The 27683-nt window shown below is 38.7% G+C and overlaps 2 protein-coding genes across 5 annotated transcripts; one reads left to right on the top strand and one right to left on the bottom strand.

Moving 5' to 3' along the window:
* The first annotated feature begins 399 nt into the window (after positions 1 to 399).
* On the top strand, positions 400 to 3994 carry LOC104233203 (galactoside 2-alpha-L-fucosyltransferase-like). Its single transcript, XM_009786559.2, has 2 exons — positions 400 to 813; positions 2410 to 3994. Exons 1-2 carry the CDS (start codon positions 555 to 557, stop codon positions 3876 to 3878), a joined length of 1728 nt encoding a protein of 575 aa, XP_009784861.1. The 5' UTR covers positions 400 to 554; the 3' UTR covers positions 3879 to 3994.
* Positions 3995 to 5931: 1937 nt separating this feature from the next.
* Positions 5932 to 9201, bottom strand: LOC104233202 (uncharacterized). Of its 4 annotated transcripts, none has more exons than XM_009786557.2 (6): positions 9085 to 9189; positions 7818 to 7924; positions 6929 to 7072; positions 6730 to 6839; positions 6265 to 6407; positions 5932 to 6149 (listed from the first exon to the last, which is right to left on the bottom strand). In XM_009786557.2, exons 3-6 carry the CDS (start codon positions 7068 to 7070, stop codon positions 6107 to 6109), a joined length of 438 nt encoding a protein of 145 aa, XP_009784859.1. In that variant the 5' UTR covers positions 7071 to 7072; positions 7818 to 7924; positions 9085 to 9189; the 3' UTR covers positions 5932 to 6106. The 4 variants fall into 4 exon arrangements, with proteins under 4 accessions (XP_009784859.1, XP_070016098.1, XP_009784858.1 ...); XM_070159997.1 differs by having other exon boundaries at positions 6929 to 7075; positions 9085 to 9172; XM_009786556.2 differs by lacking the exon at positions 7818 to 7924 and having other exon boundaries at positions 9085 to 9201.
* Positions 9202 to 27683: the final 18482 nt, after the last annotated feature.

The following is a 27683-nucleotide window of genomic DNA, read 5'->3' on the forward strand; positions in this document are numbered from 1 at the left end:
ACAATCGGCTTGCCTAGCTTATATTAGTAGGCGTCATCATAACTCTCGAGGGTGAAAAATCCGGATCATGATGCCCAGTCAAATGGATTCAAATAAATTGAAACGGAGGAGTACTATTCATTAGTAGTGTAAAAACTCTATATTGAATGAAGCAACGAGTCAAAAGAAAACAAGGTCCCACAATTGCGCAGGCGCGGCAACAAACTCCCATACGCACTCTTCCGAGTTTCCAACCGTTTCTTCACTCTCCACTTACGTTCGGTTTCACTCTCTAATTGCGAATTCCCATGATTTAAGCTCATTCAATTCAATTAAAGTTAATACACAAACACACACAACCACTCTCTATCATTTTTTTTTTTTTGCATGTGCATATAAACCGAAATTAAAGTGGTGGATTTTTGGTTACATCCAAGTCCCAGTGTTCACAATTCCCAGTTTCCTTAATTACTTCACCCTTTTTTATTTTCCAAATTTCATTCTAAATTCATAATTATCCACTGTTATTTTTTTTTTTTTTTTATGATAACCGCTTCACCATCTGTGATTAATAAATGAAGAGGTTGAATAGAAGCTTCAATGATCAGCCACATGAGTCAGTGTCATTAGATCGGGAGAATAACCCTGTTTCTAATATGGTTTCAGAGGCGAGATGGGGTTTGAATCCCATGAGATTTATGGGATTTGTCTTTGTTTGTTTGATGGTTTTGACGGTTGTATTCTCGGCCTCTGTTATACTCAGAGACTTGCCTTTTGATAGCCGACTCCGGATTTTGGCTGAAGCTAGACTCTTTGATGTTATACCCCCAAATGGTACTTCCATTTCCCCATTCTTTAGCTTTTTTTACGGTTGATTATACGACTTTTTTAGTGAATCAAGTTTGGCATAAGTAGAATAGATACATACAACACGCATGCACATGGATGGATGTAGTATGTGAGCAGCGATTTTGGCCCGCTGCAGTGTTTGAAATATTTATATACTGGATCATTTTAAAGAAATTATATTAAACCCACGGCCATAAATTACTAGGGAGTATAGTACTACACCGAGTGGCGTATGCAGATTTTTACCCCAGCAGTATCGGCCTACGTCACCATAGAGCTAGTACATGGGTTTGAGTTTGAGGTCGTGGGGTTTCAGTTAGGCTTTACCTGATGTTTACTCTGCATTAATGTGGTGTGTAAGTATATAATTTTTAGAATATTGTGTAAAATATGACATATACAGTAATAAAATGTCTTGGTGTTGCAGTGTCACATGACACTATTTGAATCAATGTCTGTCCGCCACTGACTACACCACTGATTTAAAATCCTGGATTGCACTAGCATGCACTTAACGATGTACTCCGGTGAAGTGTTGTTTAGGTTTACTACTGGCAGTAATAGAGTAAAAGATTTTTGTTTGAGAACCACATATTACTGTAAAAAGCGCTTTGCACCCTAAATAACTAAAGTCGAAATTCGTTAGCACTAATAATTTGTTGGTCTGAAAAGCGTGAAGGCAATTAAGAAAGAAATTCACATAAGTCCATGACGCAGATTATCAACAGAGCTGCACCTTTATAGGATTGGTATTAGTAGTACAATGATTTGCAGCCTCTATATGTGCTTTTGATTTTTATAACCTTCTGTGCTGCAGTTGCATCTTAGTATAAGTATAATTGCAAATTGCACTATTGTTGTTTGGCTCAGAGCTGATTCGTTTGCTGTTCCACCAGTGAATCCAGTTTCTATAACAAGAGAAAGTCCGAATACATTCTCTTTTCCCGCTATGATGTTAGGTTGGGGGTGTAAATGGATATTTGTTTGAAGACAACGTAATGGCTTGAGTGCCTTCTGTAGATTGAAACAAAATACAGCAATTAGGTGAGCCCAGGATCCTAGATTTGATTTTGTGCTTATTTATTCTCGTGTGTTAGTTTGGATTAGCCTAGCATATCTGGCTTCAGATGTACACACTCTTATTAGTGTGAGGAAAGTTAAAAGGCCCCAATGCTTTTGAAGATTTAATCGGTAGAATAAAGCTAAAGCTGAGAACCAAGGTTGGCGGCAAAATAATCAGTTTCAGTCATTTAAATTTTGCTTGTATGGGGCATTATCCCATCATTCTACTTAAAAATTGACCAGTCATTTGTTGCATTCTTGCATAGTATGGTAGGCAGATATACTCTCTCTCTCTCTCTCTCTCTCTCTCTCTCTCTCTCTCTCTGCTTTGTTTATATAATGTTTTGCTTGCATGCTTGCTCTTATAGTTTGATTGTGGATATAATAGCTAGAAAATGGTTGTCATCGTGACTGTGTTACTGATAAGATGATAGATGTTTTGTGCCTTTTGGAGTGTGGCTTCCTTAAACTATGTAATAAGTTTCTTTTCTTGTTTAATTTCTTTTTTGATTTTTTCAGCCAGAGTTTCAGAAGATGGTAGTCATCGGCCAGTCATGTTGCAGAAAGATAAACTGCTCGGTGGTCTTCTTCCTTCTGGATTTGATGAAAGATCTTGTCTGAGTAGACATGAGTCAGTCTTATATCATAAAGAACTGCGCCAGAAGCCTTCTTCTTACCTCATCTCAAGGTTACGGAACTATGAGGCTCTCCATAAGCGATGTGGACCTCATACAGAATTATACAACAGAAGTGTCGAGCTTTTCAAATCTGGTCAATACAGAGGTTCTGCAGATTGTAATTACTTAGTTTGGATATCCTATAGTGGTTTAGGAAATAGGATACTAACCTTAGCTTCTGCTTTCCTATATGCTCTGCTTACAAATCGAGTCCTACTTGTTGATCCTGGAGTTAATATGCCTGATCTCTTCTGTGAACCATTTCCGGACGTTTCTTGGTTACTTCCTCCAGATTTCCCTATATTCAGTAAGTTCAGTACCTTTGATCAGAAATCTCCTCATTGCTATGGTTATATGGTGAAGAATGATATCGTTGGAAATTCATCTGGCTCAATAGTACCTCCCTTCATCTACCTTCATTTAGCTCATGATTATGATGATCAAGATAAATTATTTTTCTGTGACGAGGATCAAAGTTTTCTCCAGAAAATTCCTTGGCTAGTCATGAGGACCGATAATTATTTTGTGCCTTTTCTTTTCTTGATCCCATCATTTGAGCAAGAGTTGAATAATCTTTTCCCGGAAAAAGAAACCATATTCCACTTTCTGAGTAGATACCTTTTCCATCCCACAAATTCTGTATGGGGGCTTGTTATGAGGTATTATCAAGCTTATTTAGCCCAAGCAGATGAAAAACTAGGAATTCAAATTAGAGTTTTTGATACAGGTGTTGGTCCTTTTAAGTATTTTCTGGATCAGATCTTCACTTGTACAATGAAGGAGAATCTGCTGCCACGAATTAACCGGGGGGAGCCTATAATCAATCCATCCGGGAAGCAGAAGACAATAGCCGTCCTGATAACTTCTCTAAGCCCTGGATATTTTGAAGAGTTCCGAAACATGTACTGGGAGCATCCCACTGTGACAGGAGAGATCGTTGGCGTTTACCAGCCGAGTCAGGAGAAACATCAACAAACTGAGAAGCTTATGCATGATAGAAAGGCGTTGGCAGAAATGTATCTACTGAGTTTAACTGACAAATTGGTTACAAGTGCATGGTCGACTTTCGGATATGTGGCTCATGGTCTTGGAGGTTTGAAGCCTTGGATCCTATACAAGCCTGAGAACAAGACAGCCCATAATCCGCCTTGTGTTCGAGCTGCATCATTGGAGCCGTGTTTCCACGCCCCACCTTACTATGATTGCAAAAAGAAAACTGGAACAGATACAAGTAAAATTGTTCCTCATGTGAGGCACTGCGAGGATGTGAGCTGGGGTTTAAAGCTATTTGGCCATAATGGTGAATTATAACCATGTAGGCTGTTAGCTGTATTCACTTCTGTAAAGTTGAGTCAGAAAGGTTTTTTTCTTTCAAGTTGCATTTTTCTCTCTGAAGCTGGTTACGAGTTGATCAAATCTTGGTCTTCAGGTTTGCAATTTTTTTATTTTTATTTTTTTTCACTCTGCACTGAGAAGCCGAAACCTTGTTAGCTGATCCAAAGAGTGCGCAGAATGATATTTTGCTACTTGAAAAGGTTATAAATTGCTTGATAGCATCATCTGAGTTCTTATAGGCAACTGATCACGCTGGCTGTATGCTGTTGGTTTTAGTTTGTCCAACCTTAGTATAATTTCTCTCTGTTTGAAGAGTCGCTACTTGGTTAAGTTAGAATAATCCTTATTCCTTTGGGTATAGCGTTTCATGCCTAATTGCCTAGTACCTTAGTAGTACATAGAGGTGCAAAATGGTTAAAAGAAAACATTTATCCGTCCATATTATCCATTAAAAAATGGGTTGGATAATGAACTTTTTAAAAACAGGTCGAATATGGATAAGAACTATATTATCCTCTTAAAATGATTAACCAAATGGATAACTAATGTGTCTAATTTTTATATTTGTAAAGCCTCAAATTGGGGTTCTTCAACTTTGGGAGACTAGAAATTCTCTTTCAAGTGATGGATAATATGGATATCCATGTTATCCGTCGGATAACCCGTTTTTTATCCGTCTCAAATATGGGTCGGATCAAATAATTTATCCATATTCGACCCGATCCACCCGTTTGCCACCCCTAGTAGTACATGAGCATTTTACTTGTCTTGGGAGATGCATGTTTTCAGCTTCAGTTTTGAACGCAAGAGGCACTTTTTCACCTTGGCAGGAAATTCTATTGGACATGTCTGGGTCATATATCCATCAAACCGCCGCATCTTGATTCTGTATTCTTCATTTCAGTTTTTTCCCTGTATTCATTTTAACCTTTCAGGACAGGCAATGGTGCCTTACAGATTCTTTCATTCTCATGCACTACAAATTCCACCTGAAAACTGTCAGAATGAGAGGTCAAAATTGCAGCTGCAACAAATCATATAACTTAAGCCTCTCAGTGATTTACATAGCAGTGATGATAAAAATCGTATAATGCTCCAAGAAATATTGGCATATTGATCATTTATATCAAATCTGACAATAGATGAAAGTTAACCAAACTATATATAACATGTTTGGCCAAACTCCAAAACTCAGCTTATTTTGAGAAATGTTTTTTCTCAAAAGTACTTTTTTCAATAGTGTTTCTTTCAATAGTGTTTTTTTCAAAAGTACTTTTGGTGAGAGCAATTTGCGTTTGGCTACTTTATTTGAAAAACACTTCTGAGCAGCTAGGATACCAACTCTTTTCCAAAAAGAATCCTAGAAGCGCAGGTGTGATTTTGTAACTTCAAGAGCCGAACTGATTTCACAAACCAACGCAAATATTCTAGAATTAGATCACTGGAAACTTCAGATATTTGGGTGAAACTTCAGACAAAAACTTCAGGCGAAAAGTGAAACTTCATACAAAAATCGAGCCTGAAATTAATTTTTAAGCAGCTAAAATATTACAAAGATCTACTAACTTCAGTTATGCCTTAAATAGGGGTCCAAAAAGGAGTTCACAAAGTGGCTACGCACACTTCCCTCGAGTAAACCGGCATCGGTGGAGTTTTACAAACTTTCGTGCCAAATACGAGATGCAAAATCTTATTTCTGTTTTGGTTGTTGGTTTCTTAAGAACTTTACCCATTGAATGAATATTTTGGACATTTTATATATTTACCCAACTCAACAATTAAAAATACGTGAATAATTCCAGTTAATTAGACGAAAGATGTACCTAGACTGTAGCAACTTATTCAAGCATAATCATTAATCTTCGACCATTTACATTCAATTTTCACGGAGTAAAATCCCGGTGATAAAACCTAGTTACTCAGGTAAGGCGATTAATATCAAGTGCTACAAACACTTTTTCCCCAGAATGTGTTAGTTCAATGTAGATGAGATCATAGACTTCAAAATAACCATATTGACATACACATGAGCCGGGAAGAAATTTTAATCCATTCATTTTGGTATGTCTACTTGTTTAGCATTACACTTGCAAACCACACCAGTAGGGTCTTATTATCTTAACCAGTACTTAGTCACTGCAGCATCAGATGACCAAATAAAAGAGATTCTCTGCCATCTGCGTGTACATGAATGCACAGACATCTCAATTTTTCCTCCCTTCACTTAAAATGATATGGTATCCATGTCTGCAGTTTAAGAAAGAAAGGAGTCAATAAAAAACAGTCAGCTGGTTTGAGCATCAAGACATTGAACAATCAATCTGCCTAACAAAGAAAGAAACAAACAAAGCTGGAGTCTCACGTTGACTTAAAAGGTGCACTGGTAACTCCAACAGGGGTGTTGAAGGCAACTTCCTGAAATGGGCCTGCCATCTTGCCACGTGGAAACCATCCTAGATCCCCACCTTTCTTTCCTGAGGGGCATTCTGAGTAAGCTGCAGCTACCTATATTCAATCAATCAACCAGGGACGCTTACACTTTAGTCTCAAGCTAGATAACAGAAAAAGGAAAAATAACTTTAGAAGGATCACTGGGTGTTGACTCTTGCCTACAGAATCTTTTGAAATAATGTTCTACTTTTTTATGGGATCAGAAGGAAAGGAGCTCACTGCTTCTTTTGGCAATATATTAATTGTATTTAGACTGTTAAGCCTAGACAAAATACTGACTCTACAACCTTCTTCAACATCCTTGTATATTTTCACTTTCAGAATAAGCGCGGTGAATAAGAGACATAGATACATACGCTGAGATTGTTGAATCTACCTTGGCAAACTCAGCTGGTGGAACTTTATCTCCACTGTCCAACCAGCCTTCCTGTAGTTTCTTGTAAGCTTCATTAATTTTCGATTGCTTCTCACATAAGATATGCCTTGCTGAAAGGTCAAAGCCAAAAATTTATGGAATAATAACACCTAAAACACAAGAAGATAACCATTGGCCTTCTTAAAATATAAGAAGATACCTTTAACATATGTGCAGGTTCCAAGGCCATCTCCTTTGCCCCCTTTTCCTTTTCCCTTTGAAGCACCATCCTCACTTCCACCAGCAGCCTGTTTACCCTTTCCCTTGGCCCCAGAATCCTTAGCCTTGGAGTCCTTTCCCATAACTGCTAAAGTTTCAAAACAAAGTAACGATGAATGATATCTCAATCACAGGATACAACTCAGATTTTGCACTTGAATGCATGCTCAATTAAGGAAGACCAATTAGTTTGAGTAAGAGCAGTAGTGTGATGGATGTACATGAAATAGGAGAAGAATGTCTTGACTGCATATCAAGAAAACGGGAAGATAAAATGACAGAAGTGGTCAACGGAGCAGACAAAAAGATCATTGATATCAGGACGTCATGACAGTGTGTATATGATCTTCCATGGTACGGAAGAGCTGCACTGCATCTGAGTGACACAAGCTCAGCTCAACTATGTTTGATTTACTAACCACGAGGGAATGAGCAACAGTATTAGCTTTGGTCAAGTTAACTCACATTAGAAGGTTTTCTACCAGCCCCAAAGAAACAATATGACTGTCGGCTTCCAACTCTTCTTACTCCTGCATTTTCAAGCACACTAAGTTGTTGTCTTCCAACTCTTTTAATTTCCCCATTTTGACTTTTGATTAGCACACTAAGTTGGTGGTTTCCAACTACATATAAAAAAAAAGGGTTGGTGATTTCCAACTCTTTTATATTTTAATTCCCTTATTTTGACTTCTGACTAGCACACTAAGTTCCCAAGCGTCGGATGATATCATGGTGTTATCTTGCAGAACTTAAATGTTTGATGATTGTATTACTGATCGGGTAAATAAATGGTGCAAGTTAGTGTATACTGTATAGAGCATTTGGAGTACCTCTGCTGCTTTTTTCTTTGTTTTGCCTAGCATATAAATCTGCTTCCTTGGATACTTTATGCTACAGCAGGTATTGAAACCATGAGCTCATGGTGTAGTTGATATACCTAAATCATTAAATAAAAGCGATTCAGCGCCCTCCTATGATCATAAACGAAGAAAGACATGTAACAAGATGAGATGCTTCTTCTAATGTTACCATAACCTATATTTTCATAAGCTAATCCAAGTTAGCTTACCTGATAGTCAGTAATTTGAAGTTATCAACTTGTGTTACTCCTATGTATCGGGATACCACGGCCATACATCATTTCCCCCACTGCCCCGGTACTAGTGGAGGATTATCTTTTGAACGCCAACAAAAAACAGAGAAATGAAAGTAGACATATGGAAGGCCTATAGTATAATATCAATCAATCAACTATGCCTCAAATTCGGTCACTTAATTCTGAATTAGTTTGGTCACTATATGAATCTTTTGTATCCAATCCGCTCTAGACCATATAAAGAGATCAAATTCCCATCTCGCAACTGATGTGGGACAAACTCAACACCCGCACGCCCAGGCCAACCAACTGGAGCGTGAATAATAAAAATATGGGGACCCAACATCGGGTAAAGTGTAAACCAAGATTTCGGATGGGCGTGGGCCTAGCTTTGGTAACATGATAAGAAATGAACCTTGGACCTACCTCAATGCCAAAGGTAGCTGATAAGTGGAGGATTGTCCAAACTCAACATTTTCGAATATTACAATAGACGAAGGTCTCTAACTAAAGTAAACAGTCCTTTAAAACAAAAAACTTAATGTAAGTATGACAACAATAACAACTATTCCCAATCCCAAGTTAGTATTTTGTACATAACCAAGTCAATATAACGAAATAGGCTAAATCCATCATCTCTCCGTAGAGTACAAAGGGTGCTGCTCCCATCAAGTGAAAGCCAAAAAAAAAACTATTTTTTTTGTTGAGAAAATTAACAAAAAAAAAAATTGAAGGACCAACTAACGAGAAAATCACCACCATTTAGGCAGGATTGACACAAATAAAAGCATACCCATATAGAAATTCAAATACTGAATCATAAAAAAAGCAATTTAAAACTTAGAGGGCACAATATTAAGCATGAGGGATTTTCTACTGTGATAGACTTATTATTCAATCAATGGAAGAATAAAAGATTCTAAAGAAATCAGATGAGATCCTGAAAAGTAGTACTATGAGTTAAAATCTGTGCTTGAGATTTTGAGCACTGAGAAATTTACCTTAAGAATTTGATCGTTTCGAAGGGTTTTGCAAGTTGTGAGGCAGCCTGCGAGGAATATCTATCTTTGCAAACGAAGATGAAGCAAGAACTTTTGTGGGATTCTTCCCCCCAATATTACAAAATTGCCCCTTTAGCCTTTCTTAAAAAAATAAATAAATATTTTACCTAAAACTGAAAAAGAAAAATGCTAATGGTGACAAGTGGGCCGGTCCGGTCCCTAAACGGGCCAAGTAGGCCGGTCCAAATTGTCCCGGTCCCGGGCTAATCGGTCTTTTTGCAGCAACAGGCTAAGATCGGGCCCACGAACTCATGGTCCCAGGCTAAATAAACTTCAAACTCATTTAGTTGTAAAAAATTATTACTACTAGAGCCTTGAGAACCCCTAAACTCCACACAAGCACTAAGTGCTCTTAGTCTCGCAGTTCTCTTAGATGATTGAGAAAGAAGGAGTTGGAACATTTGGTCTAGCTTGATTTAATGCAACTTGATAAACATTATAAATAGTTTGAGGATTTATTCTAATTGAGGCTATTGCTTCCGGAAGTTGAGACAACTCACCACCTTCAAGTGTTAAACCATTATAAACAGTTTCATACCAAAATTGAGGACCTCCTAATTTCATACAAGGATTTAACAAAGCAGCAACACCTTAAATAGGGGGAATAGGGAAAATATTTTGTAAATTTTTTTCTCATAGAATCAATAGCAAGTTTATAAATTTCCCCGCCCTTTAAAAAATGAGCAAACATATTAGCAGGTTCTGCAATATAAACTAAACAGTTAGAAATAGTAGGATAATATTGTCTAGAAAATTCATTTGTAGCAATATGAAAATTTTCTAATAAAACAACAAGCATTTAAACATTAGCCCAATCCGTGTTCGTAAGGTGCTCATAATCATCACTTACATGTGCATTAGCTTTCAGACGAAGATATCTGTCTCTATCTTGAGGGTGTTTTTTATGTGTCTAACCAAAGTTCCCGTCTTCCCCGCGATCCAAAATATTTAAAAGCTAACTCCGTTCCACAAGTTTTACACTTAGCCTTATTTTCTGGAATTAATTGAGTATAAAATGGCCAAACATGAGATGTTTTCGTCCGTTTGGTAGGTTGTCTAGAAAAAGTAGGGGCAATAACAGGAGTATCAGATGAGGCATCATTTGGATTAGCAAGGTTATCACTAGTTGGATTAACATCAGGATCAGGACTAGTGGGTGTATCATCATCCGGTTGAGTTTCATCAAAATTAATTTCCTCATCATCATTTTCATCAATAGTTGGATTAGAATAAAGAACATTTATTAATTCATGGTCTAATTGTTCACCAACTGCAATATCATGGCAAAATTGACTCTCAGTAAATTGTAATAAACTATTATCGATATCAAGAATAACAGGTGTAGGACGGATATGAGGTTTAGTTCAGGGAGTCTAGGGCAGTGGATGAGGAACAACATGACCACTAGATTCGCCACTCTTGGATTTTCCCTTATTTTTACCAAAAAATATTTTTAAGGAAGCCATCTTAATTAATCAAGTAATAGAAAATAAATAAAACAAACAAAACTATAATATTAAAACTTAAGAGTTGGAACGAGTTTACCGAATTGACGAACAACTTATTGAAAATTGATTATTGTTGAAGACTTCAATTCATCAATTTCACAATTTCTTTCACAAATTGTAACAATAAAATAAGCAATAGTAGCAATTATAGAAGAAAATTAGAGAGAGATTGTGATAGATTGATAATTTTGTAAGAAAAATGAAAAAATGACGGAGTATTTATAGTTGAAAATAGGGAAAAGTTGTAATTATAAAAAGTTTTGAGTAAACAATGTTTGGGGGGAGGGGGAGGGGTTAAATGGCTATTTTTGACAGCCCAACGACTATTTTTAAACTTTTTCCAATGGACAGATTTTTTTTTTCAAATTCTTTACCGTTGGGACCGTTTGGCCCGCCAAGGAGCGGTCCGGTCCCGGTCCTAGCGGTCCTTACCTGGTGAATTGGCCCAGAAGACCAGACCAGGCCCACGAATACCGGTCCCACCTATCCTGGCTCGTTTGGCCTGCGGTCCCTGGCCGATCTCGGTCCCGGTCCCGGATCGCCCACTTGCCACCCTTATGGTATGGTTTGGGAACAAGTTGATTAAGCTCATAAATGTGAGTTTTTTTAATTCCAACCAAGTTAATCATAAATATTTCCTAAGAAGTGGATCCAATTTCACTTTGATGCTCCAAATGTTTTATAAATCAATTTATATTTTTTGGGCAAAATTGGGAATATCTCGATCATGAGATTTTTAGTGGATATTCTTTTGTTTTCTAATATTTGAGTCATTAGGTTAAATATGGAATATATGAGGTATAATATAAAATATGTGTTTGATTTTATACTAAATAAACTTGGAAAAGGCATAAATATCCCCTGCACTATAGCCAAATTTTCAACTACACACTTTACCTTTACGGGAGTCCTATTACTGCCTGAACTAGTTTGAAACAGAATTATTACTATCCTAAAACACTACACCTAGATTTAAGTAAGTGTCGCACCTCCTTTTTACCGCGCCCGCGGGGGCGCGTGGGGGAGTTTTCTCCAGTTGAAGGACAGTCGAGACGGGATTTACTTGTTTGTTTTAGAGTCGCCACCTGGGAATTTTAAGGAGTCCCAAGTCACCGGTTTTAATCCCTGAATCGAGGAGAATATGACTCTGTTTGTTATTTTGCGAACCAGAAATCCTGAGTAAGGAATTCTATTAATTCGGGAGAAGGTGTTAGGCATTCCCGAATTCCGTGGTTCTAGCACGGTCGCTTAACCATTTTTATATTTGGCCTAATTATCTTGATTTACTAAATACCTTTTTCTTGTTGCTTGATTTTATTACCGCCTTTTGTTTAGATTGTTTACAATTATATAAACAAATCACGCGTACGTATATTCGTATTATATACCTTTTATAAATGTAGAGTATCGTGCCACGCATACGGGTACACAATAGGGTTGGCAATATATATATATTTTTTATTTTTATTATAAAAATCATATGTTTGAAATCGTGCTTAGAATAAAATTAAGAACATTTGTCGCTCTTGTATTGATTAAATAGTGAACCGCACACCTCGAGTTTTTATGAAATTAATTTGATATTCTCCGAAAATCCCTTTTTATTAAATGTTCACTCGAAGTTGCGCGAACGCATAATCCGAATTGCTTTTAGAAATATAATCAGGTCACGCGAACGTATCCCTAATCACAAAAATATTCTTGATGGTAGTATAAATTTTTTCACAAATTGTTTATTACATCCATATATTTTTATGTGAAAGTCATGGTAAATCACTATTTGAGACGCCTCTAAATTACTCGAAAAGAATTCACAAATTATTAAGTGTTGACCACAAATTATATTTTTTCGCGTATAAATTATATTCCTCCAAGCCATTTAAACTTAAAGAGTAAAATAAACAGAGTGTGATTAATACTACCATTTTTCTCGCATATGTATACTCAAAATGTGAATGGCGTATGAAACTAAAAAAAATCGATTCATGAAAGGAAGTGATATTTTCGAAGAATTTTCATTACTCTATTTGTAACGAATGTTATTTTACATTCTTAAAATTGTTACACATTATAAATCCAATCTCCTTCTACATTGCTTGTTCCTAATCTGATAGGCCTAATTATTTTTGATTAATTCTGCTTATGATTGAGTTTGGGATATACATAATCAAACCGATTTTTATTCTCAATCTATGCGAACTATTACTACTAACTTTACGCATTGTATAAATTCCTAGGCCATTTGTTATTAAGAAAGAGAACTAATCTACCTGTTGACTTAATAAGAGGAAATTGCATACAACATTATTCGCCATATTTCAACATTGTGAACATAACGGATTGTACTAATGCATCTTTCAACTATTGATTATAAACATAAACATTATTACGCCATATATGAATAAATTGCAACTAACATCATTCAATCCACAACTAAACCAGATATTAGAATAAGCTAGTAATATGGTTTTTGATATTTTTATACTATTCTTTATTCAACTAACAATGCCACAAAGCTTAGTTAATGGCCAATCTTTATGCCATATTTTCCTATCTTGGCAATCCAATCATAACTATACTTTTAATGAAATTCCGAAATAGGTAACATTATTACAACTCCCGTACGAACTTCAAAAGGAAATGGTTAACTAGTATTCTTTATGTCAAGCATACTACTATGTTGGCCAACTGAAAACAAACTGGAATTTAAGCTAATAGACTTAACAGAGTAGATGACATAATTATAATCCCAAACTTCGTTTATTTGGCAAGGTTGAAGCTTTCCATAACATGAGTTTTAAAGTATATACCTGGAAATGAGGGAAGGAGAAGTGAATTTCAGCAGTAATAGCAGCAACAAAAACCAGTAGAAAACCCCAATGTTTCAACAGATTTGAACAACAATACAGAACCCGAGAACCCAGACGCAACGTAGAATGACTCTTTAAGAAATTTCAGATTTTAAACTCAACAATGGGATTTGAACAAATCCAGACAGATAAAAACATAGTATTTCTGATTTTTCAAGACTTAGGAGAAGGCAAACTGAAAATTTCAATCTCAGAAATTCAACCTTAACACTAGCTTCTATTGTAGAAATCTGTTTTTCCTACTTCTGATTTTTCTCTCTTTATTTCTGTTTTCTTTCTTTTTCTTGAATCAGATTTCTTTTTCTGCTTCTGTGTGTTCATTTATTTCTATCTCCCCTCTTTCCTTAGTGTGTGTCCCTGTATTTATACAGGTCTGCCCCTTTCCTTTCAGTGCTGCCTGGACCCCTTCTCTTTTAAAAAAATAGAACATCCCATTCAAAACCTGCTTTTAACTACTTTAAATCCCATTACAAATCCTTTTTCCTGATTTTCAGCACTCCCATTACCCTTTGTTTCCCATTATTACATTAAATAAGAGCCATTAACACTCCACTATCAGCACACTACTACCCTCACTGTTTCATTCCCAATAGTACCCCTGAAAACCTACTGTTATTACTGCCCTCAAAGAAATCAGAATATGATACAAAACAGATTTTAAAATCTGTTCCAACTCGATTATCTTTCTGAATTAAACAGCTATAACCAATCCTATCAACCTCCTAACACAGTTGTATCTAACCAACCCTTGTAAACTTGAATTCAAACCCAATATCACAATAATATTACACTGAATTCAGCATAACAATTTAAACTGAATTTCAACATTGAACTAAGATCCAAACAAATACAGGAGCATTGTCAATATACTGACAATGCCCTGAAACTTAATGCTCAGAAATCAACACACATACAACATCCTTTTGATGAACTTATTGAACTATAAACAAGGATGATTTAATTGACGAGTATTAATCAAACTGATTATCTACAACAATTGTCCACAAACAATAGGTAAACAGATTGTTTCAATCAGCATTATCATAAACGGGAATTCATAATGTAACTAATCGACGAACTTAATCGAGTCGATTACACACATTGTAAACAAACATAACCAACAGAAACAATTCACTTATTTGATCAAATAGACGGGTATGAGACAGAATCACAGAATTAAATAAAAAAAATATGAAAAATTACACATGTTACTGAAACAAACAACAATACATGTAGGAAACAAAAGAAAATAGGAAAAATACCTCTGAATCTTTAAATTTACACGGACTCAGATTCAACTTGGATTCGGACCTTTTTGAGGCTGAACAGACTTTATTCGAAGTATTCTCAATTGAGAATACCTCGATTAAAGTCTCTTAGACCTCAATCCCTCACTTGAATTGGAAAAATTCCATGACTGGAAATTTTTAGGGTTTCAGATTTTTTGATTTCAAATCCGAACATTTCTAGGTATATTCGAATCAAACCAATGGTGTTCTAGGCACGAGGGGGTCAGGTGGATAACTGGTGTGAGTTTGAGGAAGGTTGGGATAGGGTCCGGTTTCACTCGAATCTTCAAATGAAGATTCGAGCAATTCTAGGAGGATTCGAACCATGCTACTAACAGATCGGTAGTGAGGGTAATTAGGGGAAGCTGTGGTGTTAATTTGGAGACCATTGGAGAAGATAGGGTTTTCAGGCCAACCTTCGATTTAAGATTCGAAGAGTTGGGGCCTGATTCGAAGGAAACTGACACCAGATCCGTGAAGAAGGGGTTGTGAGGAGTCGAGGGTGTTCAGGTGGTGACCGGCGGCATTGTTGCCGCCGGGTTTCAGGCGATGGAGAGTTAAGGCGGCTAGGGTTAGGGGTGTGATTTCGGAGAGGACGATGAACAGTAGAGAGGATGGGGGGGGTGTTTAGTTAGAGGGTCGAGGTAGGGATTTGGATTTATATAGGGATGGGGTGGATTGATAATGACCATCAGATCAAACAGGATCAATGGTCTGGATCAACTCACTTAACCAAACGATGTCGTTTGGTTTAAGTTGGGGGGACAGGTTGAACCGGGCCATGGGTCGGGTAGGGGGTTACGGGTAAGGGTATGGAATATTAGCCGTTGGATTGATTTAATCCAACGGCCTTGATGAAAGATGGCCAAATGACGTCGTTTGATTTGGTCGAATTGGATCGGACAGGGGTATTTGGATTGGGCTGCGGGGAAATTAGTTTTGTTTGGGCCTACCTTTTCAATTAAATGGTCCAGTCCGTTTTGCCTATTATTCCCCACTCTTTTCATTTTCTAATTAAATTCCTAAAAATTATAAAAACAAAAATTACCCTTACAAAAATATTAATTACCCTTTAACAACTATTAACACATAGACAAAACATTAATCACATAGTGAAACATTAAAACTAGAACAAATGCATTTTTTGTGATTTTATTTTTAATCAATTATTAAATGCATAATTAAAACCTAGATATGCATGAAACATGTATTTTTATTTTAGTTTCATTTAATTATAACAAAGCAAATATTTACGGACAAAACACAAACAATTAATAAACATCACATAAATTCTAAAAAATTGCATACTAAGAGAATTTTATTTTATTTTTTGTTTTATTTTAGAGTATTTTTCGTGAGGCAAAAATCATGTGCTCACAGCTGCCCCTCTTTGTGCGGAACCTCGAAGAGTTTGCGTGCAAAGATAAAGTGAGCGGATACGAGCGATTTTTGCCTGTTCGAATACTCTGTGAGAAGCATTTTTTGAAAGATTTGACCGAACCTCTGCTTCAAAGGTTTCCTACATATCCTTGGCTATAAAGGAATCAGGTCAATGAAGTTCGGGAAGTTTTAGGTAGCTGGGACTACCATGGGACTGTGATGCTACTGCTGTTTCGTGCTGCTTTTACTGATTGCTGACCTCCTTATTACCCCCTGCTTTAAAGGTAAAACAAAAGCTAAACTAGACTATGGTATATGAATTACAAGATCTTATCTAGATCATGCCCTTGCGTTTCTTGTTGTCTTGATGTCTCGGTGACTCTCGGGCATCTTTTGCTTCTGACTTGTTCTGCATTTCTTTTCATTGTGCCTCGTATTTCCTTTATTTGTTTGGGACTCTTGTTGTTTCTTGCTGGGGATTTGGTTGGACTCCTCTACTTTATTGACTTTACGTGTGCTCCTTTCTCATATGGGCAGGCTTTTGACTTCAACCCGTAATGTCAAACTACATTGCCATTCTGTTCTTCAGGTGGGCTCTTGACTGCTGATCCTTCAATTGTATTCCCTTATTCTCCAGGTGGGCGCCTGACTGTTGATGCTTTAATTGTATTCCCTTATTCTCCAGGTGGACGCCTGATTGCCTTTACGATTCTTCATCCTCATTCTCCAGGTGGACGCCTGATTTCTTCTTCAATTCTTCATCCTCATTCTCCAGGTGGACGCCTGACTTCTTCTTAAATTCTTCATCCTCATTCTCCAGGTGGACGCCTGATTTCTTCTTTAATTCTTCATCCTCATTCTCCAGATGGACGCCTGACTTCTTCTTAAATTTTTCATCCTCATTCTCCAGGTGGACGCCTGATTTCTTCTTTAATTCTTCATCCTCATTCTCCAGGTGGACGCCTGATTTCTTCTTAAATTCTTCATCCTCATTCTCCAGGTGGACGCCTGATTTCTTCTTAAATTCTTCATCCTCATTCTCCAGGTGGACGCCTGATTTCTTCTTTAATTCTTCATCCTCATTCTCTAGGTGGACGCCTGACTTCTTCTTAAATTCTTCATCCTCATTCTCCAGGTGGACGCCTGATTTCTTCTTTAATTCTTCATCCTCATTCTCCAGGTGGACGCCTGACTTCTTCTTAAATTCTTCATCCTCATTCTCCAGGTGGACGCCTGATTTCTTCTTTAATTCTTCATCCTCATTCTCCAGGTGGACGCCTGACTTCTTCTTAAATTCTTCATCCTCATTCTCCAGGTGGACGCCTGATTTCTTCTTTAATTCTTCATCCTCATTCTCCAGGTGGACGCCTGACTTCTTCTTAAATTTTTCATCCTCATTCTCCAGGTGGACGCCTGATTTCTTCTTTAATTCTTCATCCTCATTCTCCAGGTGGACGCCTGATTTCTTCTTTAATTCTTCATCCTCATTCTCCAGGTGGACGCCTGATTTCTTCTTTAATTCTTCATCCTCATTCTCCAGGTGGACGCCTGATTTCTTCTTTAATTCTTCATCCTCATTCTCCAGGTGGACTCCTGATTTCTTCTTTAATTCTTCATCCTCATTTTCCAAGTGGACGCCTGATTTCTTCTTTAATTCTTCATCCTCATTATCTAGGTGGACGCCTGATTTCTTCTTTAATTCTTCATCCTCATTCTCCAGGTGGACGCCTGATTTCTTCTTCATTGCTCTTCCTTATTCTTCAGGTGAATGCCTGACTTCTAACACTTCCATTGCTCTTCCTTATTCTTCAGGTGGATGCCTGAAACAAATGTTGTTTTTGCCCCTGTTTTAAATCAAAGAAAATTTTGTTAGTTTAAAGCAGGGTGGTTAACTGGGGCATTCTTGCCGACGGTGGGGTTTCTCTTCGTCTTGTTTTATTGCCTTGAAATGGTTGAGAAGACTGTTTTGTCCTTGTCATTGATCCTTGACTATAGGATCCCCAACTGTTGTTTTCACTTAAAACCCTTTCAACCGTAATCATATGTCTCTCTTGACATTGCTGAACCACTTTTGATTCCACTTTTCTTACACCCATATCTTATTTTTATCCTATTACCTCCTGCCCATCATGGCCGTATTTTTGTCCTATGCAATCCTGAATTTTGGTAGTATACCTTGACATTTCTTCTTATTTGTTTGGAATAAAACTCATCTCAAAAGCTTTAGAAGTAAGATTATTAGTGACAAAAACATGACGATTTCGACAATCTAAAATGAAAAGAAAAAAATCCAAATTTGGATGACTGTTGGAGAAAGAATAAAGGACTTATCTGATTGGAGTCACTGGCACCAATGATCATGGTATGAATTTTGGATTAATCAACCCAGTCTTTTAATCAATCTCCTTTCAATTGTTTCATTTTGTTTTCCCAAAATTTCCATAACCCAATTTTCTTTTGCCAATTTACAAACCTTATTTGGGTTGCTGTATCTATAAGAGTTTTCACCGGCAAACCTTCCTCATTTGTTTATTTCTTCATCCCTTTTCTCCTTATGGTGCCCACGAAGGTTTTCACCAATAAGACTCTCTCATTTTACTTTCTCTCAGCTTTCGTCGTCTCATGGTGCCCGTGTGGGTTTTCACCTATAAAACTCTCTCATTTTTACTTTCTTTTCTTGTTTGGACCAGAGTGTTATGAACCATCTTCATTTGCTCGATTCGGCATTTTTCTAAGATTGATCGAAAGGTCTTCTTGGTATGTGGTTGGAATGGAAAGGTATCAAAAGTTAAACAGTTTTGATATGGGTTTAAAATTACAACTCTTGGAATCTTTTTCATATTTCCAATACAATTTCTGTCCCAGTTTCTTGATTGAGGTCTCTTGATGTTTCTTTTTGTGCATATCGTGCACCCTATGACCGAGCCGTGAGGCGCCTACGTATCCTTCTTTGAGGAATCAGGTCAAACGTAGTTCATTACAATAATAGTGATTTTCTATTTTCTCCTTCTTTTTTTTTACATATTTAATAGTGATTTTATATATATATATATATATATTTTATTTGACTTTCATCGATTCCAAGAGAGGGCAAGAAAGAAACGAATGTGGTTCAAAGGGGAAAACAAAGGGTACATTGTTTGAATAGCAGAGTAAATTGCCTTTGTCATCCCAATCTTCGAAATAATGCCGAATACAAACATTTAATAATTATACCAAAAAAATCATGCATAATATCTCTTTACCGCATCAGAATTGATAGCCATGTCTATGCATTTGCCTTCAATATCTGTTAAACATAATGCACCATTGGATAATACTCTGGTCACGATGAATGGTCCTTGCCAATTCGGGGCAAATTTGCCTTTTGCCTCAACCTGATGTGGAAGAATACGTTTCAGCACATGTTGACCCACTTCAAACTTCCGGGGACGCACCTTTTTGTTGTATGCTTTTGCTATTCTTCGTTGATACAATTGGCCATGACATACTGCGGCCAATCATTTTTCATCAATCAAGTTTAACTGTTCCAGACGGGTTTTGACCCATTCATCATCATCAATCTTAGCTTCGGCGATGATCCGAAGGGAAGAAATTTCAACTTCTGCAGGAATTACTGCTTCAGTGCCATATACCAACAAATAAGGAGTTGCTCCTACTGAAGTGCGAACAGTAGTGCGGTATCCCAATAATGCAAATGGTAATTTTTCATGCCATTGTCTTGAACCTTCTACCATTTTCCGAAGTATCTTCTTTATGTTTTTGTTGGCTGCCTCGACTGCTCCATTCGCCTTGGGCCGATATGGGGTAGAGTTGCGATGTGTAATCTTAAACTGTTGACATACTTCCTTCATTAAGTTACTGTTAAGATTAGCACCGTTATCTGTGATGATCACCTTTGGGATTCCGAATCGACATATGATATTTGAGTGGACAAAATCGACCACAGCTTTCTTGGTCACTGATTTGAATGTTTTGGCCTCAACCCATTTGGTAAAATAATCAATGGCTACCAGAATGAACCTGTGCCCATTGGATGCTGCCGGCTCAATTGGTCCAATCACATCCATGCCCCAGGCAACGAAGGGCCATGGTGCCGACATTGTGTGCAACTCGGATGGTGGAGAATGAATCAAATCTCCGTGTATCTGGCATTGATGACACTTGCGCACAAAACTGATACAATCTCGCTCCATGGTAAGCCAATAGTAACCAGCTCGGAGGATTTTCTTTGCCAACACATATCCGCTCATGTGGGGTCCGCAAACTCCCGAATGTACTTCAGACATGACAGCCGTAGCTTGTCGGGCATCTATGCATCTTAATAATCCAAGGTCTGGTGTTCTTTTATACAAAACTCCTCCGCTTAAGAAGAATCCATTTGCCAATCGCCTAATGGTTCTCTTTTGATCCCCTGTGGCTTGTGCTGGATATATCCCCATCCTGATATACTCCTTGATGTCGTGGAACCACGGTTCACCGTCAAATTCCTCTTCAACCATATTGCAGTAAGCGTGTTGATCGTGGACTTGAATATGTAGTGGATCCACATAAGCTTTGTCTGGATGGTGCAACATTGATGCCAGGGTAGCCAATGCATCGGCAACCTCATTATGGATCATTGGAATATGCCGGAACTCCACTGATTGAAACCGCTGACAAAGATCATGTAGACATTGTCGGTATGGTATGAGCTTCAAGTCTCGGGTTTCCCATTCTCCTTGAATTTGATGTACCAGAAGATCCGAATCTCCCATGACTAAGATTTCCTGGATACCCATGTCTGCGGCTAGCCTTAACCCCAAAATACAAGCTTCATATTCAGCCATATTATTGGTGCAATAAAATCGTAGTTGAGCCGTAACAGGATAGTGATGCCCTGTTTCAGAAATGATTACAGCTCCTATCCCGACTCCTTTCATGTTAGCGGCCCCATCAAAGAAAAGTTTCCAGCCAGGTTTTTCAATTTGCTCCATCTCATCGATATGCATTATTTCTTCATCGGGAAAATAGGTTTTCAATGGCTCGTACTCCTCATCGACCGGGTTTTCAGCTAAATGATCGGCCAACGCTTGGGCTTTCATCGCAGTCCGAGTCACATAGATAATGTCAAATTCTGTGAGCAATATCTGCCACTTTGCAAGTCTCCCTGTTGGCATAGGCTTTTGAAAAATATATTTCAACGGATCCAAACGCGAAATGAGGTAAGTAGTGTAGGACGACAAATAGTGTTTCAACTTCTGAGCTACCCACGTTAGGGCGCAACATGTCTTCTCCAGATGAGTATACTTAACCTCATAAGCTGTGAATTTCTTGCTAAGGTAGTAGATGACCTGTTCTTTTCTGCCGGTGAGGTCATGTTACCCCAATACACAACCAAATGAATTTTCCAAGACCGTTAAGTAAAGAATCAGAGGTCTTCCTGGCTCCGGCGGGACCAGCACGGGTGGGTTCAACAGGTATCCTTTTATCTTATCAAACGCCTATTGACACTCATCGGTCCATTTGACCGCAACATCCTTTTTCAACAATTTGAAAATAGGCTCACAGGTTGTCGTAAGCTGAGCAATAAACCTGCTGATGTAATTCAACCTCCCCAACAAACTCATTACTTCAGTTTTGTTCCTTGGAGGTAGCAATTCTTGGATGGCTTTGATTTTTGATGGGTCTAACTCGATGCCTCGCCGACTGACTATGAATCCCAGCAACTTTCCAGATGGAACTCCAAATGCGCATTTGGCAGGGTTAAGCTTGAGGTTGTACCTGCGAAGTCTTAAGAAGAATTTCCTCAAATCCCCAACGTGGTCGGCCTGATGCTTTGATTTTATGATCACATCGTCCACGTATACCTCAATCTCCTTGTGTATCATATCATGAAACACTGTGGTCATTGCTCTCATGTAAGTTGCTCCGGCGTTCTTTAAACCGAATGACATTACCCGGTAGCAATAAGTTCCCCATGGTGTGATGAATGCCGTCTTTTCTGCATCTTCTTCATCCATTAGAATTTGATGATACCCGGCATAACAATCCACGAAAGATCCTATCTCATGCTTGGCACAATTATCGATCAAAATATGGATATTGGGTAATGGGAAATTATCCTTCGGACTTGCTTTGTTGAGATTGCGGTAGTCGACGCATACTCTAATTTTGCCGTCTTTCTTTGGTACAGGAACGATATTAGCTAACCAAACAGGATATCGAGTGACTCGAATGACCTTTGCTTCCAACTGTTTGGTGATTTCTTCCTTAATTCTCACACTCATATCAGGCTTGAATTTTCTCAGCCTCTGCTTGACAGGAGGCACCATTGGATCGGTGGGCAATTTGTGAACCACTAAATCAGTGCTCAAGCCCGACATGTCGTCATATGACCATGCAAAAACATCTTTGAATTCTATGAGTGCTTTAATTAACTCTTCTCAGATCCTTGGTTTGAGATGGACGCTTATTTTAGTTTCCCGAATATTATTCGTGTCCCCTATATTGATGTCTTCGGTATCACTCAGGTTAGGTTTGGTTTTTTCCTCAAAGTGAATTAACTCTTTACTAATCTCTTCAAAAGCCTCATCTTCATCATATTTTGATTCATAATCACAATATATTTCTTGAATTATTATTTCGGAACCAGATTGATTTTTAAGACTGGGCTGAGGATTCCTCATGCATGCCATATCACTAGAGCCAGCGTAAAAAAAACTGTACAGAAAAAGAAGAAAAAGGAAAAGAAAACTATCAGGAATGATAATGAAAAAGGAAACTGTATTTTATTGGATGATGAAAGATAACAAGGTTTGCATACTTCAAACAAACTGTAAGATAAGCATTGGGATTACAACCCTGAGGTAACCCAAACAAACTGAAGGAAAATCAAAAATAAACTACCAAGACTCCTTTCGAATGGGGAGAGGAGTGGCTTTCCAATTATTAAGCTTTGTTTCTGGCCCAACGAATTGAACTTCTGCGTTGCTACAACCTTCCCCGCTTTCCACCATATTCACATCGTCAAACAATTTCTCGAATCTTTCAATTAATTCCTCCTCAGGATTGACCAGGGATTTAGGAATTGTTGTTATCGGGCGATTTTTAGCACCGGTCTTGACAAAAGACTTTGATAGATGTGGGACTGGTTTTGGAAGAACCCATGCCTTTTGTTTCAGCTTTCTGGCCTTTCTCACGTCGGTGACAGTGGGTATGAATCCCAAACCAAATGTTCCCCAGTTCTCGGGGAGAGATACTGGTTGTATAATTCCTTGCAAAGATGAGCCCAGACCTTTGCCGGGTATAAAACCATTTTTTAACATTTCATAGGCTACCATGACTGATGCAGAGGTTATCTTTGGATTCGGAAGGTACTTCCCCTCTGGAATTTTCTCTACCGACACTGTATCGGACACTTGGTATACCCATGGTCCCTGGTCATTTTCTATTCCCTCGACCGGTACAATGGCACTGCTGTGAGCATTTAAACTTTCTTCCCCATGCACAACTATTTCTTGATGATCCCATTCAAACTTGACCGCCTGGTGTAGTGTTGACGGGACTGCTTTAGCAGCATGGATCCATGGTCGACCCAACAACAAATTATAAGAAACAGTTATGTCCAGTACTTGAAACTCCATCGTTAATTCAACTGGCCCTATTGTCAGTTCCAACACTATATCTCCAAATGAATCTCTGCTTCCACCGTCAAACCCCCGTACGCAAATGCTATTCTTCTGGATCCTCTCCTCTTTGATTTTCAATTTGCTTAAAGTGGAGAGAGGGCAGATGTTTGCACTCGACCCGTTGTCAACCAATACCCGGGTTACTACGGAGTTTTCACATTTCACGGTGAGGTAAAGAGCTCTATTGTGCTCAGTCCCTTCCACAGGCAATTCATCATCAGAAAATGTAATTCTGTTTGCCTCAAAGATTCTGTTGGCTATTCTTCCCAAATGATTTACAGAGATTTTATCGGGAATGTGAGCCTCATTCAAGATTTTCATCAAAGCCAGACGGTGCTCCTCTGAATGGATAAGTAATAACAATAATGAAATTTGAGCTGGCGTCTTCTTCAGTTGATCCACAACAGAATAGTCATGGAGCTTCATTTTTCTTAAAAACTCTTCCGCTTCTTCTTCCGTCACAGCTCTCTTTATTGGTGTTGGATTATTTTTAGTTTTTCTTAACTCTTCGGGAGTAAAACATCTTCCCGAACGAGTCAAGCCTTGCACCTCACAGACTTCTTCCTTGACTTCTTTTCCCTTGTACATTACAGTCACCCGTTCATAGTTCCATGGAATGGCCTTGTTGTTGATCACTGGTAGCTGGGTTACAGGTTTGATAATAACCCGATCTATACGGGATCCTTCCACGAATACAATGGGTTTGCTGGCAACCCCTGGTACTATCACTTTCGGCCTTTCTTGCTTTGTGGCTACTTTGCTCGAAGATCCCTTCTCGACTACCACATATGGTTCATCACCATTTATGTTCTGCTTAGGTACCGACTTCTCCTATGTTAACTGCTTATCCGGCTTGGCTTCATGATACCTGATCATCATGACGGTTTGTGACGTCTTTTTTGTCTCCCCATCAACCTGTACTATTTCTATCATATTAGCCTCCTGATGGGCTGGCATTGGATTTCTGTTGATATTGGGAGCTTCGAGGGTTTGAACCTCGATTTTATTAGTATCAATCAGCTCTTGTATTGCATTTTTTAAATGCCAGCATTTTTCCGTATCATGGCCTAATGTACCGGAACAATACTCACAGCTAATGGTGTAGTCCAGATTCTTTGGAGGAGGATTGGGTAACTTAGATTGTATTGATCTTAGCATGTCCAGCTGTCTCAGCCTGTGGAACAGACTAGTGTAGGACTCTCCCAACGGAGTGTATGTTTTCTTTTTCTGCCCCCTTTCACCCCTGAATACTGGACTAGGTCTGAAACCTGGTCCGGAGTGGGCTCGCGGATAAGGGTAGGTACTTGTTATGACAGGAGCACGCCAATTAGCATGAGCAGGTGGATGATTGTATGCTTGTGCATGGTTGATGGAAAAATGAGGTTCCGAAGGGTGATAGTAGTGTTGATGTGAATTGTGGTGGTGAGTTCATTGGTGAGGTCGATGTTGATTATAGTAAGGAGGTGAACCTCTGGATCCCGACCAAGTTCCTGAATCAACTACCGCTGCTTCCTCCCTCTTCTTTCTTCCGATTCCTCCTACCCCGCCTTGAATAGCTTGAGTAGTCGCCTTAATAGCCGAATAGCTCATGATTTTATTTGTCTTGAGGCCTTCTTCCACCATACCTCCCATCTTCACTACTTCGTTGAATGATTTTCCTACCGCTGAAACCAAATGGGCATAGTAAGTTGGTTCCAAGGCTTGAAGGAAGTAGTCTACCATTTCACTCTCCTTCATAGGAGGATCCACTCTTGCTGCCTGTTCTCTCCACCGGAAGCCATACTCTCTGAAACTTTCATTGTGTTTTTTCTCAAATTTTGTCAAAGATAGTCGATCTGGGATGATTTCCAGATTGTATTGGAAATGGTATGCAAATGCCTGTGCCAGGTCATCCCAGGTGTACCATCTCCCATGGTCCTGGCGTGTATACCACTCCAAAGCTGATCCGCTTAAACTTTGACTGAAGTAAGCCATCAATAATTCGTCCTTTCCCCCAGCTCCTCGCATCTTGCTGCAGAAACCCCTTAAGTGGGCTACTGGGTCGCCGTGCCCATTGTATAGGTCAAATTTAGGCCTCTTGAAGCCAACTGGTAATTGTACATTTGGGAACAAGCACAAATCCTTGTATGCTACACTAACTTGCCCACCTAACCCTCGCATGTCTCGGAACGATTGTTCTAGGATTTTTACCTTCCTGAACATCTCTTCTTGTTCAGCATTTTTGGCTGGCTTGTCAATTTCGGTTGGGAGGTCAAAACGAGGAGTAGTTGAATGGATTTCGGAGGCTTTGAGGGTGGGTTCCGGGGGTAATATTGGTTGTCCTGGGCCTGGAATGTAGGCTCACTAGGAGATTTGTGGAGTGTAGCTGTGGGAGGTGTCACAAAGACAGGAGTTACAGGTGGAGGAAAGTATGGAACTGGTTTAGGAGGGGGAGACTGCGGTGTCTGAGAGGTGGTGCCTCGGTAGTGTTGGTAGATGGGGAAATTTGGGGATAATTCAGTGGTAAGATTATCCTGAGTTTGGGCCATTGATGGAGCAGGGTTAGTTGGGGTGACTGCCCTGTAGACCAGGCCCGGTACATCTCAGCCATTTGCTGCTTGAGTTTAAACATCTCTTCTTTCATTTTCCCAACATCCATCTCCTCTAGCTCAATACCTGTGTCAACATCTGGGATAGACATACTTTCGGGTATTGGTCCTTTTGATCTCGTGTGATAATGATAATATGCCAGTATACTCTTTAGAGAAACTAACTGCTTGAATTCTGGAAATGAGCAAACTTGTTAGTTTTGAGAGTTTAACACATATATAATTACACGTTGAGATGCAATGCTCCTAGACAAATAACCCATTTCTATTATGCATTTGCTTGGCTGCTTGTGTCATCCCAGCTTTTCTTGGTCTTTTATTGTTGTTCACTCTTATTTTATTTTATTTTCTTATATATATTTTTTTATTGTGGTCGAATCTTATAGAGATTGCCTACGTATCATGCCCCCGCATGAATCAGACCTTGCATAGTTCGGACGTGAGGCAAACACTTTTATTTATTCTTGAAAATAATACAAAGATGGAACAGACATTACATTTGAAAACCTTATAAGAAAATGGTCTGAAACACACACACCCAAATCAAAATAAAAGACACAACTCTTAACATCTCTCAACATGCTCCACTTTCCACTTTTGTTGTCAATCATTGGATTATCTGCTCAATGTGGGGCTTGACCGGGATGACCTCCCAGCATACGATACATTCTTTCTAACTCCGTTGCCAGATGACGAGCCAAAATAGGTGCATGTTCTATAAACCTTTCATAATCCATCCCTTGGCAGTTCACATAACTTTAAGAGGTGTAAACCGCTAAATCATGGATTTGTGCCCTGAAATCTTGGAGACGTTGGTCTTGGTTTTGCAGTTGCTGTTGGCGAGTGGTGGCTATATCTCTGGAATGGTCCTCACGATTTAAAGCTGACTCTAACTGAGCTCGGAGTCTGGCCAGATCGGGTCTTGCCTGTGCCCTTTCTCTGTCGATGTCCGCATGTTGATGTTCTCTGTTGTATCTTCTCGCCTCTTCCAGTTGTGCACGAAGTTGGTCTTCTGAACGTATCCAATGGTCTTTTTCCTTCTTGAATTGTGCCCTGTCTTCTTCGGATTGCCTTACTTGGCGTTCCTTATTAGATCTGGCTTCTTCGTTTAATTGTTGGATTCTTTCTTTAGCTTTGCTCAACGCCCTTTCGTTTTTTGCAAGAATGGAATCATAATCTTACATTCTTTCAAAAAGATTGGCGATGGTTTTTTGATCCTTCCAACTCCTCATTG

Source organism: Nicotiana sylvestris, chromosome 10 (genome assembly GCF_000393655.2).
Source record: "Nicotiana sylvestris chromosome 10, ASM39365v2, whole genome shotgun sequence".
NCBI classification, from domain to species: Eukaryota; Viridiplantae; Streptophyta; class Magnoliopsida; order Solanales; family Solanaceae; genus Nicotiana; species Nicotiana sylvestris.

Coding starts and splice junctions, on each gene's coding strand:
- LOC104233203 (XM_009786559.2), top strand. CDS start 555: ATGAAGAGGTTGAATAGAAGCTTCAATGATCAGCCACATGAGTCAGTG. Junction 814..2,409: donor TGATGTTATACCCCCAAATG/GTACTTCCATTT, acceptor TGATTTTTTCAG/CCAGAGTTTCAGAAGATGGT.
- LOC104233202 (XM_009786556.2), bottom strand. CDS start 7,070: ATGGGAAAGGACTCCAAGGCTAAGGATTCTGGGGCCAAGGGAAAGGGT. Junction 6,840..6,928: donor AACCTGCACATATGTTAAAG/GTATCTTCTTAT, acceptor TTGACCTTTCAG/CAAGGCATATCTTATGTGAG. Junction 6,150..6,264: donor AGTGCACCTTTTAAGTCAAC/GTGAGACTCCAG, acceptor CTTAAACTGCAG/ACATGGATACCATATCATTT.